Source organism: Heptranchias perlo, chromosome 1, assembly GCF_035084215.1.
Source record: "Heptranchias perlo isolate sHepPer1 chromosome 1, sHepPer1.hap1, whole genome shotgun sequence".
Lineage (NCBI taxonomy): Eukaryota > Metazoa > Chordata > Chondrichthyes > Hexanchiformes > Hexanchidae > Heptranchias > Heptranchias perlo.
The window spans coordinates 194,302,925-194,324,820 of record NC_090325.1 but is presented as its reverse complement, the minus strand read 5'-3'; the positions used below and the strand labels follow the sequence as shown (position 1 = coordinate 194,324,820).

At 45.2% G+C, this 21,896-nt stretch overlaps 1 protein-coding gene across 1 annotated transcript in view; it reads left to right on the top strand.

The window, feature by feature from the left end:
- arhgef38 (Rho guanine nucleotide exchange factor (GEF) 38) overlaps window positions 1–21,896 on the top strand; it is a 70,078-nt gene that overhangs the window by 16,522 nt on the left and 31,660 nt on the right. The window contains exons 2-5 of the mRNA XM_067984577.1: window positions 9,685–9,872; window positions 14,866–14,989; window positions 17,973–18,120; window positions 21,867–21,884. Of these exons, the coding sequence (XP_067840678.1) occupies window positions 9,685–9,872; window positions 14,866–14,989; window positions 17,973–18,120; window positions 21,867–21,884 (478 nt within the window). The remainder of the gene's footprint in view (window positions 1–9,684; window positions 9,873–14,865; window positions 14,990–17,972; window positions 18,121–21,866; window positions 21,885–21,896) is intronic.

Here is a 21,896-nt window from a genome sequence, read left to right as displayed (position 1 = left end):
AGCGAAACTGCTATTAGCCACATCTGGATTCTCAATTAGTCACATGTGGAAGTCCAAGGCAAGGACTATGCTCAACAGTGGAGATTCCACCCCCCCACCCAAGGAACTGGATATTGGCTATGGGAGGGGTGAATTCTGTATGGGCCAGCAATGCAGTTTTTGCACGGACCTCCCTACGACCTCAAGGGGAGTGCCCAGCAAGAACTTCTGACCCCTGACCCTGCTGCGCTATCCAGAGCTGGGGTGAGGTTCCCTCATTTGCCTGCGTCATTATGGACCCATCTTGGAGGCCCGTCAGAGTGGGGGGACGTGCCAAGGTGGAATAGGGCAGCCGCCTGCTCTTCTGCTCGCAGCCCCAGCTCGATTGGAAATTTTTAAAGGCCCCTTCTGTCTCCTTTTGAAAGAGGTTGGTCTCTCCTCACAGGTGGTGATTGTCATTATGGGATGGAGGGGATGACCAGACCTGTATCCCCAGCCACTTGCGCCGGGCCGAGATCTGTTGTACTTCCCATCCCGGAATGGGAATTCCCTTCCCCTCCCCTCCCCTCCCCCGGGGGCCCTGACCGCCTCCACCCAAGGCATCAGGAACAATGTTTGGGGCAGGGGGTGGTTTTGTCCCAAACGTGTCCTTGCAGAAACTACCAGTGGAGGCTGGAGCCAGTGTCCAGGTCCCAGCCCAATTGCTAACCCCCCCCCCCCCGCCCCCAGAAGTGCACCAGTAGGGCCTGGACCTTTAGTCCCCAGCCTCTTTAGCTGGGAGGAGAGGTGAGGGGGAAATCCAGAGCAGCCTGCAACTTGATTTGGTGTTGCTCAGTACTGAGTAGCATAAACCTGCATCTTCTCTATGGTAAGGTCCCTGTTGTGATTTATTTTTTCTTCTTGACGTGATTCATTAAGCAATTGCTAGGCAACCTGGCAACAATCAAGAATAGGTTATCACTTGGGAAGTATGCAGGTGGGGATTGGAAAAGGATAGAGGGTGTAAAGGGAGCTTGACACTGTACAATAATTTGATCTGGGAGTAACTAATCTTTACAATGCGTGTGGAAAAAATATTCCATTCCCCTCCTTTTTTTCTTAAAAAAAAACATTTCTTGACAAAACAAGTTGTACATTATCAGGATTCAATTGTACAATCCTTGCTGTTGTAAGCAAGCGTCCTATCACACCATCGCACGGTTGATGAAAGAATGTTAAATGTAGGTAAATCCTTACCTAGGAAAGGATATACTTGCCTTAGAGGGAGTGCAGCGAAGGTTCACCAGACTGATCCCTGGGACGGCAGGACTGTCGTATGAGGAGAGATTGGGTCGACTCGGCCTGTATTCACTCGAGTTTAGAAGAATGAGAGGGGATCGCATTGAAATATATAAAATTCTGACAGGGCCAGACAGACTGGATGCAGGGAGGATGTTTCCCCTGGCTGGGGGGTCCAGAACGAGGGGTCACAGTCTCAGGATACGGGGTAGGACATTTAGGACTGAGATGAGGAGAAATTTCTTCACTCAGAGGGTGGTGAACCTGTGGAATTCTCTACCACAGAAGACTGTGGAGGCCAAGTCACTGAATATATTTAAGAAGGAGCTGGATAGATTTCTAGACACAAAAGGCATCAAGGGGTATGGGGAGAGAGCGGGAATATGGTATTGAGATAGAGGATCAGCCATGATCATATTGAATGGTGGAGCAGGCTCGAAGGGCCGAATGGCCTATTCCTGCTCCTATTTTCTATGTTTCTATGTAGGATAACACATCAGCTGGAGTACGTTACAAGGGCATAACATGCCAAGCAAGGGGTTAAGCTGAAAACATAAGCCTCTCGAACAAAGCTAGAATTCACCTAGTGGTTATTCAAAACCCAAGAGGTTACCCACTTGAAGCTCTCTCCAGTATGTGCAGTTCTGTCGAAGGTCGGCAGGTAGAGTCTACACCCAGCTTATTCCATTTTCCTTTTAGTTATGTGAAAAGTGACTAGCCTACCTAATATGGGTAGAATTACATAGAATTTAACAGCACAGAAACAGGCCATTCGGCCCAACAGGTCTATGCCGTTGTTTATGCTCCACACAAACCTCCACCCTACTCCATCTCACCCTATCAGCATATCCTTCTATTCCTTTCTCCCTCATGTGTTTATCCAGCTTCTCCTTAAATGCATCTATTCTATTCACCTCAACCACTCCTTGTGGTAGCGAGTTCCACATTCTCACCACTCTCTGGGTAAAGACGTTTCTCCTGAATTCCCTATTGGATTTATTGGTGTCTATCTTTTATTTATGGATAGATTATTTATGGTAATATGAATTTATGAAAGTGTGGAATGAGAAAAAGCCTTTCACCCCGTCAAGCCTTCTCCTCCCGCGTGGTGACTTCTCAATACATTTAACCTAATGAGAGAAAGTTCTGAATAAATACTTCCTGATCCCAAAAGTTATCAAACAGATTTGCAGCCTATCTATCAGTTTCAACATCTTCATCATTAGACCCATAGTCTGCTGTCCCTCAGGCAGTGCTACAACAACGCAGGAACACTGGGGCATTTGATCAGCTCCAGACTATACCTATCCTTATAACCACCTGTTGTATCCCGAAAGAGAAACTTGTAGAATCTTACAGCACAGGAGGACGTCATTTGGCCCATCATGCCTGTCTTTGAAAGAGCTATCCAATTAGTCCCACTCTCCTCTGCTCTTTCCCCATATCCCTGCAATTTTCTCCCCTCCAAGTATTTATCCAATTCCCCTTTTGAAAGTTACTATTGAATCTGCTTCCACCACCCTTTCAGGCAGCGCATTCCAGATCAGAACAACTCGCTGCATATATAAAAAAAAAATTCTCCTCATCTCCCCTCTGGTTCTTTTGTCAATTACCGTAAATCTGTGTCCTCTGGTTACCGACCCTCCTGCCAGTGGAAACGATTTCTCCTTATTTACTCTATCAAAACCCTTCATGATTTTGAACGCCTCTATTAAATCTCCACCGTAACCTTCTCTGCTCTAAGGAGAACAATCCCAGCTTCTCCAGTCTCTCCACACAACTGAAGTCCCTCATCCCTGGTACCATTCTAGTAAATCTCCTCTGCACCCTCTCCAAGGCCTTGACAGTTGTTTTGAAAAGGTTAAATGATATTGTCTCAACTACTCTTGCTAAGAGCCTCCATTAGTCTGTGCCCTCTGGTTCTGTGCTGCACTAGTCTGTGCCCTCTGGTTCTCCGTAGTAACGGGCCTCAAAAAGGGGTCAGTGGGCTTCCTGCCCCGTTATCGCCAACCATTGGCTCGCTATAACTTTCAGAGGGGTCAACTGCTGAGTGTCGGAAAGGTCACCTGCTTCAGGACGCAGGCCCTTTAAATATGCAAATCAGAGTCTTCGTTACGATCTGGAATGCGCTGCCTGAAAGGGCGGTGGAAGCAGATTCAATAGTAACTTTCAAAAGGGAATTGGATAAATACTTGAAAAGGAAAAATTTGCAGGGCTACGGGGAAAGAGCTGGGGAGTGGGATTAATTGGACAGCTCTTTCAAAGAGCTGGCACAGGCACGGTGGGCCGAAGGGCCTCCTTCTGTGCTGTCCCATTCAGCTGTGTTGCAACTAGGCAACATGGCACTCAGTGTTTCCCCATCCACCACTAACCCTGTCATCTCCTGGAGGAGGCTTAAAAAAAACAGATGGGGGAAAAAATACCCTAAGCCAGTTCAGGGAGAAAAGGTGAACAAAAAAACGAGTTCCAGTAGATGCCAGTGACCACAAGGTACAGTATCCAACATCTCACCTACCTTTTTATATGCAGAGATATCAGCCTCCTCCAGGAACTTTGCCAGCTCCCTTTTTGATTGTTTGTTGTGAATCTGGACCCACTGCACTAGCCGACAATTTATTCCAAAGGTCACTGACCTTCTGGGAACAGAAAACCTCCTGACATCTAACCTAGTTCTCTGCTTATGCAGCTTGTACACATATCCCCCTTGTTCTCCCTAATTTATCGAATTTGAATAATCTGTCCGCACTTTAATGCTTCAATCAAAGCAATCCAAGCACTGGGGTTCATTGGGATACAATTGAAAAGCAGGGAAGTTTTGTTAAACTTGTACAGAACCTTGGTTAGACCACACTTGGAGCACTGTGAACAGTTCTGGTCTCCATATTGTAAAAAGGATATAGAGGCACTGGAGAAGGTGCAAAAAAGATTTATTAGGAATGATACCAGAACTGAGAGGTTATACCTATCAGGAATGATTGAACAGGCTGGGGCTCTTTTCTCGAGAAGAGATGGCTGAGGGGTGACTTGATAGATGTCTTTAAGATTGTGAATGGGTTTGATAGGGAGACCCAATCCTCTGTCCCCTTCACTGTCAGGTCCGACTACCTGAAGGTGCTGGGGATCTGGTTTGGAGGCCCCAGGCCTGCACCAAGAACTGGAAGGAACGGGATGCCAAGGTCAAACAGAAGCTTGGTGTGTGTTGTGGGGGGGGGGGCGGGGACCTGGTGATACGGTCTGAGGTACTCGCGGTGTTGCTCTACATGGCCACGGTCTGGCCAATTCTCCGCCGTCACAGTCACCCGAGCTATCTTCCACTTTGTCTGGAGGTCCAAGGTAGAACGTGTCTGCAGGGTCACCATGTATAAGCCCCCAGACAAAGGGGGGGAAGGGCGTCCCCAATGCTGCCCTGATCTTGATGACCACCATTGTGTGCGGCTGCCTCAGGATGCGTGTAGAGCCCCAGTACGCAAACACCAAGTGTCACTACGTGCTGAGTTTCTACCTGTCCAACACACTGAGAAGGCTGGGTCTGGCCACACTGGCCGAGCAGGCTTAGGATGTCCCGTCCAGCTGGACCGTACCCCACCACCTGTCCCAGGTGGAGAAGTTCCTGAAGAGGAACCCCTTCGACCACAAGGCCGTCAGATAATTCGATGACACGGAAAGTTCTGGGGGTCCTGCAGGGAAAGGAGAGGGTGGATCTGAGTGGGCAGTTCCCCAACCAGACGGTCGAAGCCATTTGGCAGAACATCTCGTTACCGGAACTGACCAACAGACACAGGATGTAGTTTGGATGGTGGTGAGAAAGGCCTTTCCAGTGTGGTCTTTCCTGCATGTACACAATCTTGGCATCACCGCGAGTTGCCCTCGAGGCTGAGGCTGGGACGAGACCATCGCCCATCTCTGGGCGGACTGCCCCTTCACGCAGAAGGTGTGGAGAGAGATGAGTTGGTAGCTGTTGCAGTTCATCCCCAACAGCTCGGTAACACCAGGACTCTGTGCTCTATGGACTATTCCCCAGGATGCACACCGGGACAGATATCAACTGCTGCTGGAAGATCATCAACTCGGTGAAGGAGGCCCTTTGGTCCATCCGAAACCTGCTGGTCTTCCAGCTGAAGGAGCTGTCCATGACTGAGTGTTGCCAACTGGCACACTCGACGGTCCAGGAGTACGTGCTGCGGGACGCACTGAAGCAAGGTGCGACCTACACAAAGGCTCTATGGGGAAAGGCCACCGTGCACGACCATCCCACCTTGTATTGTACAGAATGTATTGGTAGATATTTACTGTGTTTTGTATTATAATAATGGGATCGTAGTGTGTACGATCTGTATTGTATTATTTTAAATTGTAATTGTGGTATTTACTTTGAACTGTGAGTATCCTTAAATTTTATGAAATAAAGTATATTTTGAAATTTAAGAAAGGATTGAACAGGCTGAGGCTCTTTTCTCTAGAAAAGAGAAGGCTGAGGGGTGACCTGATAGAGGTCTTTAAGGTTATGAAAGGGTTTGATAGGGTAGACGTAGAGAAGATGTTTCCACTTGCGGGGGAGACCAGAACTAGGGGATATAAATATAAGATAGAATCATAGAAATGTTACAGCATGGAAGGAGGCCATTCGGTCCATTGAGTCCGTGCCGGCTCTCTGCAAGAGCAATCCAGCTAGTCCCACTCCCCCGCCCTTTCCCCGTAGCCCTGCAAGTTTTTTCCTTTCAAGTACTTATCTAGTTCCCTTTTGAAGGCCATGATTGAATCTGCCTCCACCACCCCCTCGGGCAGTGCATTCCAGATCCTAACCACTCGCTGTGTAAAAAAAGTTTTTCCTCATGTCACCTTTGGTTCTTTTGCCAATCACCTTAAATCTGTGTCCTCTGGTTCTTGACCCTAATAATCGCTAATAAATCCAATCAGGAATTCAGGAGAAACTTCTTTACCCAGAGAGTGGTGAGAATGTGGAACTCGCTACCACAAGGAGTAGTTGAGGCGAATAGCATAGATGCATTTAAGGGGAAGCTCGATAAACACACGAGGAAGAAAGGAATAGAAGGATATGCTGATAGGGAGGGAGGAGGCTTGTGTTGAGCATAAACACCAGCACAGACCAGTTGGGCCAAATGGCCTGTTTCTGTAACTTCGATGTAAAGTCTCCCCGATGTCTATGCTTTTCTAGAATAAAAGTACCCAGTTCCCTCAGCCTCTCGTGATCGCTAAGGGTTTTTAAACTAGGTATTAATCTACTGGCCCTCTTATGAACATTTTCGAGGGGCTCTATATCTCCCACTATGACGTACAAGGTTAAAATAGTCAAGATCTAGCCACATTTTTTTAACGCAGCGAGTTGTTATGATCTGGAATGCGCTGCCTGAAAGGAAGCAGATTCAATAATAACTTTCGAAAAGGGAATCGGATAAATACTTGAGGGGGAAAAATTTGCAGGGCTACGGGAAAAGAGTGGTGGAGTAGGACTAATTGGATAGCTCTTTCAAATCATTCTATGATTATTTAGTTAGTTTTATTGATAAAAGCTTCTTATTGATTGATGACTTTAAGTCCACCCCTATGTGATACAGGGGAAGGTCCATTTGAGAAAGTCATTTCGATTTAAGATGTTTGATTCCATTTCTTCAGGTAATGCCCTCGAGCAGAAAGATCTTTGACTTGGTAAATTTTAGGGACACAAAGAGTTTCAAACATGGTATCAGGGCAAAGCTTCTGAAAAGAATGGTGCATGCTTGGTCTTGGTTTTGATGTTGCTGCTGCACTGTGGAATCTTCCAGGTCATATAAATAGGGGCCAAGACAAAGAGAACCTGCTCCATTCAACGTAGGAGAAGGACAAGAAAAAAAAAACCCCCATCAGAACCTTCCAACTCCATCCAGACAATGCTGCACCCTTGTACGCCACCCTCCCATCCCATCCCACTAACCACACCACCTCCCGGAGGAAGAGGTGAGAAAACAGAGATAGAAAAAATACCTGCGGCGAATTCAATGAAAATCCTCTCCAACTGCCTATGGCATTCGATTAAGGTTCCAGGAGAATGTGGTAGCCTGCAACACCTCATAATCCCAACAGACTGGCAATTTACCATCTATAACCGCAAATGCCCTCTTCTTTCAAGAACAGGCCAAGTTCCCTTTCAATGAATCCACACCCATCATGTGTTTTTGATAGTTTGTTGCCCTGTTGAACATAGTAATACTTCTTGCCATTTAGCCTAGCACTTTGTCTTCAGATTTAAATGCATGCTCTCTAGTCTGATCAACCCTATCCATCTCCATTTAAAAGTGACATAAGGAAGTCATTGTACTTAACCTAGTGTCAGCTGTGGCCCAGTGGGTGTATCTCTCTGAGTCCTGAGAAGGTTATGGGTTCGAGCCCCACTCCAGTGGTTTGAGCGCATAATCTAGGCGGGCACTCCCAGTGCAGTACTGAGGGAGTGCTGCATTGTCAGAGGTGCCGTCTTTCAGATGAGACATTAAACTGAGGCCCCGTCTGCCCTCTCAGGTGGATGTAAAAAATCCCATGGCACTATTGAAAGAAGAGCCGGGGAGTTCTCTCTGGTGTCCCCGCGGCCAATATTTATCCCTCAATCAACATCACAAAAAAACAGATTATCTGGTCATTATCTCATTGCTGTTTGTGCACAAATTGGCTGCCATGATTCCTACATTACAACAGTGACAACAATTCAAAAGTATTGGCTGTAAAGCATTTTGGGACATCCTGAGGTCTTGAAAGACGCAAGTTCTTTCTTTACTAGTGCAACATTGTGATATTTTCCATTTACTGCGATAGTTACCCTTCTGTTCTTTTTGACTGCGTTTGTCAGTTTTAGCGCTGAATTATTGATGCCTGCTGGTTTTGTGCGATGGCTTCTTTTCCATTATGCGCAGATGCCGGTGATGGACTGGGGTTGACAAATGTAAGGAATCTTACAACACCAGGTTATAGTCCAACTGTTTTATTTGAAAATCAGAAGCTTTAGGAGGCTTTCTCCTTCGTCAGGTGAAGTTTCCATTGGGGACTTGTAATGTGACTGCTCAATCTCATTTCACTTATAACTGGCAGGGATACAGACTTTCAACCCATCAGTCAGGTTGAATGTAAACTTGGGATCCAGAGATGAAAGGACAAGAGTTCAAAGCTCAGCAGACCAGTTGTCCCTCTGTGTGTGTGTAGCCCTGGTTACAGAAAGTCTATGACATGCACTGGTTATCACTGAGCGTGGTATTTGGTCATTGTATCTCCAGCGATAGCAAACTCTCTCAAATGACGTTTGTTGTTGATTTACTTTCAACAAAGACTAAATACATTTTCTTGATTAAATATTTGTTTTTCCATTTTTATTCAAAGAAAGGTCTAGTCACAAGACAATAGGGTAAATACAGATGAGAATGGCCATTCAACTGATCTTCGTTCATTCATCCATAAAACCTACAGTCCCCTATCACAAGTACCAACTATTTCTTGAATGACTCTTTACCTGCAAATCCATTCCTATGTTAATCACTCTCTGCATGAAGAACTTCCTGACATTAGTCTTAAATTAGCCTTTCACCAGACCTTACATAAGAATGACATAGTATTTACAGCACAGAAACAGGCCATTTGGCCTAACTGGTCTATGCCGGTGTTTGAGCTCCACAAGAGCCTCCTCCCTCCCCTCTTCATCTCACCCTATCAGCATATCCTTCTATTCCTTTTCCCCTCATGTGTTTATCAAGCTTCCCCTTAAATCCATCTACACTATTCACCTCAACCACTCCTTGTGGTAGCGAGTTCCACATTCTCACCACTCTCACACTAGAGGTAATGACCTTTAACTTTTTTGTTAACGCAGATTCAACAGAATGATACTGGGACTAAAAGAGTTACGTTATGAGGACAGGTTGCACAGACTAGGCTTTTATTCCCTTGAGTACAGAAGATTATGGGGTTTATTCAGATGCTTAAGATAATTAAAGGATTTGATAGGGTAGATAGGAAGAAGCAATTTCCTCTGGTGGGGGGATTCCAGGACAAGGGGGCATAACCTTAAAATTAGAGCTAGGCCATTCAGGGGTGATGTCAGGAAGCACTTCTTCACACAAAGGGGAGTGGAAATCTGGAACTCTCTCCCCCAAAAAGCTGTTGAGGCTGGGGGGGTCAATTGAAAATTTCAAAACTGAGATGGATAGATTTTTTGTTAGGTAAGGGTATTAAGGATCATGGAACCAAGGCAGGTACATGGAGTTGAGATACAGATCAGCCATGATCTAATTGAATGGCAGAACAGGCTCGAGGGGCTGAATGGCCTACTTCTGTTCCTATGTTTTGGTACAGTCACTGCTGTTTCCGAACCACTTCCCCAGCGTTCTCTGATCGTAGATTGTAATGTTTCTTCCTTTCTTTCCCCCCCTCCAACAAAAAAACACCCAGCTAAGATGACTCCTCATGCGATTCCGGAAGTGCCAGTGACCCCAACACTCGACCCGAAGGAGCAGAGGCAAACGATGATGCGCAGGAGGTCAAAGGTCATTGAAGAACTAGTGCAGACTGAAAAAGATCACCTGAATGATCTGGAGCTGTTCATCACGAAAGTTGTTCAACCCCTGAGAGAGAAACAGGTAATATTCTCATGGCATTTTTTAACCTTTTGGATCAAAGTTTGATTTTTCATCTTTGTAGGCTAGCTTTATCATCATACTTTTAATGCTCTAATATTTTGCTGATCAATTGGCCTTTTAAGAGTCAAAGCAAACTCCACATTATTACCTTTGTCAAATTCTTTTTCACGGGGGGAGCAAAGCTGTGCTCGTTCCAATAGGTGGCGGCAATCACCCATATCTTCTCCACCGCCAAGACCACCTCATTTCACCCCCGTAACATCACCCGTCTCCGCCCCTGCCTCAGCTCATCTGCTGCTGAAATCCTCATTCATGCGTTTGTTACCTCTAGACTTGACTAATCCAATGCTCTCCTGGCCGGCCTCCCACCTTGCACCCTCTGTAAACTTGATCTCATCCAAAACTCTGCTGCCCCCGTATCCTAACTCGCACCGAGTCCCGTTCACCCATCACCCCCTGTGCTCGCTGACCTACACTGGCTCCCGGTCCGGCAACGCCTCGATTTTAAAATTCCCATCCTTGTTTTCAAATCCCTCCATGGCCCTCGCCCCCTCCCTATCGCTGTAACCTCCTCCAACCCTACAACCCTCCGAGATCTCCGCGCTCCTCCAATTCTGGCCTCTTGCGCATCTCAAATTTTCGTCGCTGCACCATTGGCGGCCGTGCCTTCAGTCACCTAGGCCCTGAGCTCTGGAATTCCCTCCCTAAATCTCTTTGCCTTTCTACCTCTCTCTCCTCCTTAAAGATGCTCTGTAAAACCTACCTCTCACCTGTCCTAATACCTCCTTATGCAGGTGTCAAATTTTGTTTGATAATCATTCCTGTCAAGTGCCTTGGGACGTTTTACTACGTTAAGGTGCTATATAAATGCAAATTGTTGTTGTTGTAATGTGGGTTAAGGGCAGTGATAGTACCCATTGAAAAACAGAGCGTCATTGGTGAATCACAGATGTGTATGCAGGGCTGAACTGACTTTGGACCAGTTATGTATATGTGCACACACAACTCATTTACAGTTCTGACCAGCATATGTACAAGATATTCCTTTACATCGCCTTTCTCTTTCCTTCTCTTACTTTCCTTTCCTTTGCCCGTCCTTTCCACTAATGATTGACAGGTGTATAATGTTGAACTGGTAACAGTACAGTTCTCAGCTGTTCTGAGAGAGTTTGTTGAAAAAAAACAGCAGACAATCAATCTTTTCTGATAGTTATAATCTCTCAGTTCTGGTATCATCCTTGCAAATCTTTTTTGCACCTTCTCCATTGCCTCTATATCCCTTTTCATAATATGGAGACCAGAACTGTGCACAGTACCCCAAGTGTGGTCTAACCAAGGTTCGATATAAGTTTAACATAACTTCTTTGCTTTTCAATTCTATCCCTCTAGGAATGAACTCCAATGCTTTATTTGGTTTTTTATGACCTTATTAACCTGCGTCACTCCTTTCAGTGATTTGTGTATCTGTATTCCATGTCCTAACAACCCTCTGCGTAAAAAAAATCTTCCAACCTGACGCTTTTGATGTTCTGGTAGTGATCATCAAGGCCAGATGTAGTGCATGAGGCCATAGAAAGACTTGGGGCAAGAGCACTGCCTGAATGATACCAGGACTGAGAGGTTATACCTATCAGGAAAGGTCGAACAGGCTGAAGAAGAAGAGGCTGAGAGGTGACCTGTTAGAGGTCTTTAAGATTATGAAGGAGTTCGATAGGGTGGACGTAGAAAAAATGTTTCAACTTGTGGAGGAGTCCAAAACTAGAGGTCATAAATATAAGATAGTCACTAATAAATCCAATAGGGAATTCAGGAGAAACTTCTTCACCCAGAGAGTGATCTTGGCTTGGAGGATCAGGAAGTAGAATCAATATGGGAGAAAATTAGAAATATTAAGGGGCAGAAAACTCTAGTGGGAGTAGTTTATAGGCCCCCTAATAGTAGCAATATTGTTGGACAGAGTATTAATCATGAAATAATGGGAGTTTGTAACAAAGGAAATGCAGTCATCATTTTGGTCTTTAATCTTAATATGGACTGGGCAAATCAAATTGATAAAGGTAGTTTGGAGGCCGAGTTCATGGAATGTATTCAAGACTGTTTCCTAGAGCAATACGTCATGGAACCAACCAGGGAACAGGCTATTTTAGATCTTGTATTATATAATGAGCGAGTTAATTAGTAATCTCGCAGTAAAAGAACGCCTGGGGAAGAGTGATCATAATATGATAGAATTTCACATTGAGTTTGAAAGTAACGTACTTAAGTCAGAAACTAGTCTTAAACTTAAATAAAGCCAATTACATATGCATGAGGGGCGTGTTGTCAAAGGTAGATTGGAAAATTAAATGAAAGGGTTTGACAGTTGAAAAGCAATGGCAAACATTTAAAGAAATATTTCAATATTCTCAACAAGTATACATTCCATTGAGAAATAAAAATTCCACAGGAAAAGTGATCCACCCGTGGCTAACTAAAGAAGTTAAGAAGAGTATTAGATTGAAAGAAGAGGCCTTTAATGTTGCCAAGAAGAGTAATAAGCCTGAGGATTGGGAGAGTTTTAGAAACCAATAAAGGACAACCAAAAAATTGATAAAAAAGGAGAAAATAGAATATGAAAGTAAACTAACAAGAAATATAAAATCGGATTGTAAGAGTTTCTACAAATATGTAACAAGGAAGAGAGTAGCAAAAGTAAACGCTGGTCCCTTCGAGGCTGAGACAGGAAAAATTATAATGGGGAATCAGGAAATGGCAGATGCGTTAAACAAATATTTTGTAGCTGTCTTCACAGTAGAAGACACAAAAAGCAGACCAGAAATAGTGGGGAACCATGGGGTAAATGAGAGTGAGGAACTTAAAACAATTAAGAGAAAAAGTACTGGAAAAACTAATGGGACTAAAAGCCGACAAATCCCCTGGACCTGATGGCCGACATCCAAGGGTTCTAATAGAAGTGGCTGCAGAGATAGAGGATGCATTGGTTGTGATATTCCAAAATTCTCTAGATTCTAGAACAGTCCAAGCGGATTGGAAGGTAGAAAATGTAACCCCGCTATTCAAGAAAGGAGGGAGAGAGAAAACAGGGAACTACAGGCCAGTTAGCCTAACATCAGTCATCGGGAAAATGCTGGAATCCATTATTAAGGAAGTGGTAACAGGACACTTAGAAAATCATAATATGATTACGCAGAGTCAACGTGGTTTTATGAAAGGGAAATCGTGTTTTTTGAGGATGTAACTAGCAGGGTAGATAAAGGGGAACCAGTGGATGTAATATATTTGGATTTTCAAAAGGCGTTCGATAAGGTGCCACATAAAAGATTGTTTCACAAGGTAAGAGCTTATGGGGTTGGAGGTAATATATTGGTATTGATAGAGGATTGGTTAAGGGACAGAACACAGAGAGTAGGGATTAACGGGTCATTCTCGGGTTGGCAGGCTGTATCTAGTGGGGTACCGCAAGGATCAGTGCTTGGGCCTCAGCTATTTACAATCTATATTAATGACTTGGATGAAGGGACCGAGTGTAATGTATCCAAGTTTGCTGACTATACAAAGCTAGGTGGGAAAGTAAACTGTGAGGAGGACACAAAGAATCTGCAAAGGGATATAGACAGGTTAAGTGAATGGGCAAGAAGGTGGCAGATGGAATATAATGTGGGGAAATGTGAGGTTATTCACTTTGGTAGGAAGAATAGAAAAACAGAATATTTTTTAAATGGTGAGAATCTATTAAATGTTGGTCTTCAGAGAGATTTGGGTGTCCTCGTACAAGAAACACAAAAAGTTAGTATGCAGGTGCAGCAGGCAATTAGGAAAGCAAATGGCATGTTGGCCTTTAATGCAAGGGGACTGGAGTACAAGAGTAGGGAAGTCTTACTATAGTTGTACAGGGCTTTAGTGAGACCTCACCTGGAGTACTGTGTACAGTTTTGGTCTCCTTATCTAAGGAAGGACATACTTGCCTTGGAGGCAGTACATCGAAGGTTCACTAGATTAATTCCTGGGATGAGAGGGTTGTCCTATGAAGAGAGATTGAGTAGAATGGACCTATTCTCTCTGGAGTTTAAAAGAATAAGAGGTGATCTCATTGAAACATTTAAGATTCTGAGCGGGCTTGACAGGGTAGATGCTGAGAGGTTGTTTCCCCTGACTGGAGAGTCTAGAACTAGAGGACGTGGTCTCAGGATAAGGGGTCGGCCATTCAATACTGAGATGAGGAGGAATTTCTTCACGTAGAGGGTTGTGAATCTTTGGAATTCTCTACCCCAGAGGGCTGTGGATGCCCCCTGAGTCATTTAATATATTCAAGGCTGAGACGGATAGATTTCTGGACTCTAGGGGAATCAAGGGATATGGGGATCGGGCGGGAAAGTGGAGTTGGGGTCTTAGATCAGCCATGATCTGATTGAATGGCGGAGCAGGCTCGAGTGGACGTATGGCCTACTCCTGCTCCTATTTCTTATGTTCTTATGAGAATGTGGAACTCGGTACCACATGGAGTAGTTGAGGTAAATAGCAGAGATGCATTTAAGGGGAAGCTAGATAACCACATGAGGAGAAAGGAGTAGAAGGATATGCTGGTAGGATTAGACGAAAAGGGGTGGGATGAGACTCGTGTGGAGCATAAACGCCGGCATTGGCCAGTTGTTCCGAATGACCTGTTTGTGTGCTGTGGACTCTATGTAACTATATTTCTGTGGCTCAAGGAGATGAGGAGACACTTCACCATTCATTTCAATCTTGCATTGCAGTAGCATAACCTCACAGAAAGGACTAAGACATGGCATAAGTAATTAATAATTATTTTCAAAACAATAGGACTGTCTAATTGTGCATCACAGCCAAAACCACAGTTGGTGGGTATATTCTACAAACAGGATCCCGTTGGACTCTGAATCAGAGGCCTTCATCTTCACTTGGACTAAGACTAGAAAAAGTTGTCCTTGTTGTAGTGTGTCTTATGTAACTTGACCTGGATTTGTATCTGCAGATGGAGGGCCTCGATGTGGATGGTCTGTTCAGTAACATTGAATCGGTCCATCAGATATCTGCCAAGCTCTTGTCAATGCTGGAGGATGCTATCACAGAGGATGAGCCAGAAATGCAAATGATTGGTATGTAAGCAGTGACCTAGGATATATTTGTGTTTAACAATCATACATCTCTATAAGGACCGTGGATGCTTACAGAGAAGAAGGAGGCCCTTTGGTCCACTTGTCTGCACTGACATTTTGCTGGAGCAATCCAAAACTAATCACACTGCCCCGTTCTGTCCCCATAGCCCTGTATCTGCCTCTGCTTTTAATATTTATCCAGTTTTCTTTACAAGTTTCAACAGTCTCTGTTTCAACCACTCTCTGTGGCAAAGTAGTCCATGCTCCAATAGCACTCAGTGCAAATAAATTTCTCCTCACCTCCCTCTACACTCTCTTACTCGCAATTTTAAATTGATGACCCCTCATTATTAACTCCAGAGGAAATCGTTTTTCTCAATTCGCTCTATCACGGTCTTCATAATTTTAAGGTAATTGGCAAAAGAACCAGAGGGGGAGATGAGGAGACATTTTTTTAATGCAGCGAGTTGTTATGATCTGGAATGCGCTGCCTGAAAGGGCGGTGGAAGCAGATTCAATAATAACTTTCAAAAAAGGGAATTGGATAAATACTTGAAGGGGGAAAAATTTGCAGGGCTGTGGGGAAAGAGCAGGAGAGTGGGACTAATTGGATAGCTCTTTCAAAGAGTTGGCACAGGCACGATGGGCCGAATGGCCTCCTTCTGTGCTGTACCATTCTATGATTCTATGATCATTTAAAAAATCTCTATTAAATCTCCTCTTAGCCTTCTCTGTTCCAGTGGAAATAATCCCAGTATCTCAAGTCTCTCCTCAAAACTACAGTTTGCGATCTCTGGCATTAGTCTTGAACCTACACTGTACACTCTCCATGGCTTTAATGTCCTTTCTATAAAGGGAGGCCCAAAACTGAACACAGGACTCTAACTGTGGCCTAACCAATGTTTTGTACACATTTATCGTTAATTCTTTACTCTTGTACTCTATATAAAAGCCCAAAAAGCTGTTGGCCTTTTTTTTTTACAGCTTTACACATCTGCACTTACACTTTCAGAGAATTATATATTTTTTTCAATGAATTCAACTCAAGGTCAGCACATCAGTATTATGTTGGAACTTGTGCCAGAATTCATCATAGTTGCGGTTGGGCCGAGATGAGTGCCCCTTATACTTGGGACTTGTGCCCCTTATGCATTTGATTGACAATCGACGGGGAAAATGAGAAATAGTTTGAATCTTTAAACCTCCCTCCTCTTTCGTTCACGCGAAATGGGAGCTTAATTCAGAAGATCCATTGGGTGCGACGTCCCTCCCCGGCACTTACACCGACCCCACTTACCACAGGCAGCCGCCGAAATCGGGCAAATGGCGCCAATTGTTTGCCAGGACTGCAGGAGCCAGTTACAATGGCGCATGCTTATAATGTACTTCGGGCGGTTTAATGAGCACTTACCCCGTAATTACCCATTTAAAAAGCTCTGCTGATTTCAGACAAAGTCGGGTCTTCAAGCAGCTCTTTGCACCTCGTAAAAGTGCGATCACCTTTAGTGATGAGATTCTGGATGCCAACAATTAGGGAGAGGCTGCTGTTAAATGGAGATCGCCTGGTTTTAAAAGATATGTTGGTTGCTCGCCTTTTTGGTTTTAACCGCCTGTCGCGTATAGCGGGCAAATGGTGTTAACGCCAACGCGCCCGCTATAAACCCTGTGAACTGTGGTGTCAGTCTTTAAATCCTTCCCCTCCCTTTTGTGTCAATAACTGAAAATGCAACATTGAGTGAGGGTATATTGGATGGACGAGCTGTCTGAAGCCCCATTCACATCTCAGTGCAATCATTTCCCTCTTGTCTGAACCTTTTTAATTGTCTTTGGAATGACTGTAAGTTAATTAATGCCAGGTTATGGTTCCAGGGGTTTCTGGTACCTCTCCCCAATTTTCCCGTGTGGACACCAGATAGTGAGTGTCAGTAGGTTTCTCACCAAGGGGGATATCACAGTCAAGCCCAAACTAACAGTGAAACAATTTCTGTATGGGGCGGGGGGAGAGGGGGAGAAGGGAAGGGGGAGGGGGGTAATCACTGGAAGCAGACAGGAGCAAGTCTTCTAATTGATTTTTATGTTTTCTTCTTCCCACCTAGCTCAGACCAGTAGAGAAAGAAAGAACTTGCATTTATATCGCGCCTTTCACGACCTCAGGACGTCCCAATCGCTTTACGGCCATTGAAGTACTTTTGAAATATGGTCACTGTTGTAATGTAGGGAAACGCGGCAGCCAATTTGTGCACAGCAAGATCCCACAAACAGCGCTGTGGTAATGGCCAGATAATCTGTATTTTAGTGATGTTGGTTGAGGGATAAATATTGGCCCCAGGACACCGGGGAGAACTCCCCCTGCTCTTCTTCAAAATAGTGTCATGGAATCTTTTACGTCCACCTGAGAGGGCAGACGCAGCCTCGGTTTAAAGTCTCATCCAAAAGACGGCTCCTCTGACAGTGCAGCACTGGGAGCATCAGCCTAGATTTTGTGCTCAAGTAATGGGACTTGAACCCACAACCTTCTGACTCAGAGGTGAGACTGATACCCACTGAGCCACGGCTGACACAAATCTAAAACTAAATGTAATAACATCAACAACTTGCATTTGTACAGCGCCTTTAATATACTAAAACATCTCGAGGCTCTTCACAGAATTTTAATCAGACAAAAATTGACACTGAGCCAAAAGAAGGAACCATTGGGACTTAAAAGCCTGTTGAAAGAGTTTTAAGGAGGAGGGAGAGGTGGAGAGGTTTAAGGAGGGAATTCTAGAGCTTTTAACCCAGACAGTTGGAGTCACCGCCAATGGTGGGGCGAAGGGAGTGGGGAATGCACAAGAGGCCAAAATTTATCACTGTTGCTTTGGCTGAGATCAGTTAAGCATGTTCTTGCAGGTTTTATTTATTTTCTAGTATGTATAAGGGAAGGTTTTAGCCAGTTTCCAGGTGTTCTTTTGACTTTAATTATTATCTTCGTTTCTTTAAATAGGTGAAATATTTTTGCAGATTAAAACTCCTTTAGAAGAAGTCTATAAAATCTATTGTTATCACCACGACGATGCCAACAGTTTGCTTGAAGCCTACGACAAAGATGAAGAAATTCGGCGGCATTTAAGGAACCAAATTGACGCTCTGAAGTAAGTAACTGGTGTTTTATGAGGTAAATGTGTCAGCAGTGGCTCAGTGAGTCGCATTCGCGGCTCTGAGTCAGAATGTCATGGGTTCACAATCCCACTCCAGAGACTTGAGCACATAAACCAGGCTGATACTCCTGGTGCCAGTACTGAGGGAGTGCTGCACTGTCGGAGGTGCCGTCTTTTGGTAACGCGAGGCCCCGTCTGCCCTCTCAGGTGGACGTAAAAGATCCCACATCTACTATTTTGAAGAAGAGCAGGGGAGCTCTCTCTGTCCCAATATTTATCCCTCAACCAACGTCGCTAAAACAGACTATCTGGTCATTATCACCTTGCTGTTTGTGGGATCTTGCTGTGCACACATTGGCTGCTGTGTTTCCCTACATTACAACTGTGATTACACTTCAAAAGTACTTCATTGGCTGTAAAGCACCCAGGGACGTCCTGAGGTCGTGAAAGATGCTATATAAATGCAAGTCTTTCTTTTGTTTTAAATGGCCACAATAAATTGGGGAGTCCAGAACCAGGGGTCACAGTCTCAGGATACGGGGTATGCCATTTAGAACCGAGATGAGGAGAAATTTCTTCACTCAGAGGGTGGTGAACCTGTGGAATTCTCTACCACAGAAGGCAGTGGAGGCCAAGTCATTAAATATATTCAAGAAGGAGATAGATATATTTCTTAATGCTAAAGGGATCAAGGGATATGGGGAAAAAGCGGGAACAGGGTACTGAGTTAGACGATCAGCCATGATCATTTTGAATGGCGGAGCAGGCCCGAATGGCCTAATCTTGCTCCTATTTTCCATGATTCTATCAAATTGTGCACAAATTGTACATATTGCAACCCGTTAGAGATGAATTGACTTTATGGGAGAACAATGTTTGCTTCACTGTACGGGCGGTAATGTGGTGGAAGGGTTCTATAAAGGGCGGGCGATCTGCTCCGTCTGATTCAACCGCCTGCCTCTAGTGAAAGAGTCCTGCCTTTCTATTAGCTTCACTGGATGTGTTAGTTAAAAAGTGTGGAAGGTATTGCAACAGAAATGGGTTTTGATCACTGTGAATTCCTGTTGAAAGGGTAGAATTAGGTGTCAGATGCTTTATTGGCTTTGTTCCTTAATCCACTCCGTTATTAGTTTCATCTCTTTGAGAAAGATACATTGCTGACACTTAAACGTGTCTTTACTTGCCTTGCCTGTGGCATGACACTTGTAGTAACATCTGTGTTTATAAGGCTGAAGAGGCAGTGTTCATTCCCTAGGCACCGACTCCTTCCCTCTCCCTGGCCACTGAGGCTGAACCAGGCCGTTTGCAACCTCGGGTGATGGTGGGGGGGTTGCTGGTGGAAGCAAATAAGCCTGATTTCAGTGTGCGAGGGAGATCTCCACCCAGTCCCCAGGGGACAACAGCTCAAAACTTCTTTCAAACCAACCGCAGTCAGTTGTAGTTCATTTCTAAAGGGATAGAATTGAAAAGCAGGGAAGTTATGTTAAACTTGTATAGTTGTAAACAATTTTACAACACCAAGTTATAGTCCAGCAATTTTATTTTAAATTCACAAGCTTTCGGAGGCTTGTGAATTTAAAATAAAATTGCTGGACTATAACTTGGTGTTGTAAAATTGTTTACAATTGTCAACCCCAGTCCATCACCGGCATCTCCACATCAAAACTTGTATAGACCACACTTGGAGCACTGTGAATAGTTCTGGTCTCCATATTATAAAAAGGATACAGAGGCACTGGAATAGGTACAAAAAAGATTCACAAGGATGATACCAGAACTGAGAGAATATACTTATCAGGAAAGGCTGAACAGACTGGGGCTCTTTTAGACCTGAGAGAGGTCTTTAAGATAATGATAGGATCGACACAGAGAAAATGTTCTCACTTGTGGGGGAGACCAAAACTAGGGCCATAAATATAAGATAGTCACTAATAAATCCAATAGGGAATTCAGGAGAAACTTCTTTACCCAGAGAGTGGTGAGAATGTGGAACTCGCTACCACAAGGAGTAGTTGAGGTGAATAGCATAGATACATTTAAGGGGAAGCTGGATAAACACATGAGGGAGAAAGGAATAGAAGGATATGCTGATAGGGTGAGATGAGGAGGGGAGGGAGGAGACTCGTGTGGAGCATGAACACAGGCATAAACCAGTTGGGCCGAATGGCCTGTCTCTGTGCTGTAAATTCTATGTAGTTCAGTGAGTTGCCTTTACCAAAAGGAAGCTGAGACTAGTGGAACAGGAATGGGATTGCCAAATCTCCCGGAATGGGGCATTAACTTCCCCGGAGGCCTTTACGCTTTAAGCACAGGCCTGCGATGTTATTGGAGAGAACACATGTGTAATGTCACAGGACACTGGGGGGTGCGGGTGCAGTTTTGACGTGTGAAGTCCAAGTATAGATCGGCTGTGTCACAGGCCCCCGGTCCAGAGTCGTCTCCTTCACACAGAACCAGAGATCGGGCCCTATTAAAAGTGGCATCGATTGGAGAGCCTAATCGCACCTTGTGCAGTGCAGGGGGATTCTGGCTCTGGTTTCAGGGTGAATATCAGGACATTACACCTATTACTACCAGTTACATATAGACTGTCAGTGAGTTATTGTATTACTGTTGGTCATGAGGGAAATCTAAGTGTTACCAGTGTTACTATTAGTTATCAGTGCAATTTCAGTGAGTTACCATTAGTTACCAGTGAAATCAAAGTTCCTCCCACTTCTGGTTTCCCATCATTCCCCCGCCCTCGGTCCGTCCCCCACCGCCTACCGCCCTCGGTCCCCACCCCCCCCCCCCCCCGCCCTCGGTCCCCCCCCCCCGCCCTCGGGGTCCCCCCCCCCCCCGCCCTCGGTGTCCCCCCCCCCCGCCCTCTGTGTCCCCCCCCGCCCTCGGTGTCCCCCCCCCCCCTCTGTCACCCCCCCCCCACTCTGTCCCCCCCCCCTCTGTCCCCCCGCCCTCTATCCCGCCCCCCCCCGCTACCCACTGCCCTCAGTGTCCCCCCCCCCCCCCGCCCTCAGTCCCCCACCCCCCGCCCTCGGTGTCGTCCCCCCCCCGCCCTCGGTGTTCCCCCCCCCCCCCGCCCTCGGTCCCCCCCCTCTGTCCCCCCCCGCCCTCGGTCCCCCCCCCTCTGTCCCCCCCCCTCTGTCCCCCCCCCCCTCTGTCCCCCCGCCCTCTATCCCGCCCCCCCCCGCCCTCGGTGTCCCCCCCCCCCGCCCTCTATCCCGCCCCCCCCCGCCCTCGGTGTCCCCCCCTTCTTCCCCTGTTGACGAGGGGCCTCCTGGTTCTCGGAAGCTCTCGTACAACAGCTGCCGGCACAAAACCACGAGCAAAAGTAACCGACTACAGGGGACCCGAACTTTATACGGTAAAGGCAATAAAAGTTGCAGGCGTCACATGATTAAACCTCCAGGAATGCCTCCAAGTAGAGTTGGCAATCCTAAGTAGGAAGTGCCTGTTTACTAAACTTGGGTTTTAGGCAGAATGATCAGGACGCTGAGAATACTTTCCATTGCATCTAAACTATGTTCTTTTTTTGACCGGTAAGTGCTTATTGAGTTCAAAGGATCAATCACCTTGAGTGTATCAATACACACACAATGGTCTTAAAACATGCACTGTGATACTTAGTAATACGTCTTTTGTTAAACTAGAGTCTGGAACTTGTATTATTATTTTTGCTGATATTTTGATTTAAATTTCTTTTTATACTTGTTTTAATTATGGTTTATTTCTTTTAAAATTAGGAAACTATATCAGGAGCAGTAAGTATTCCC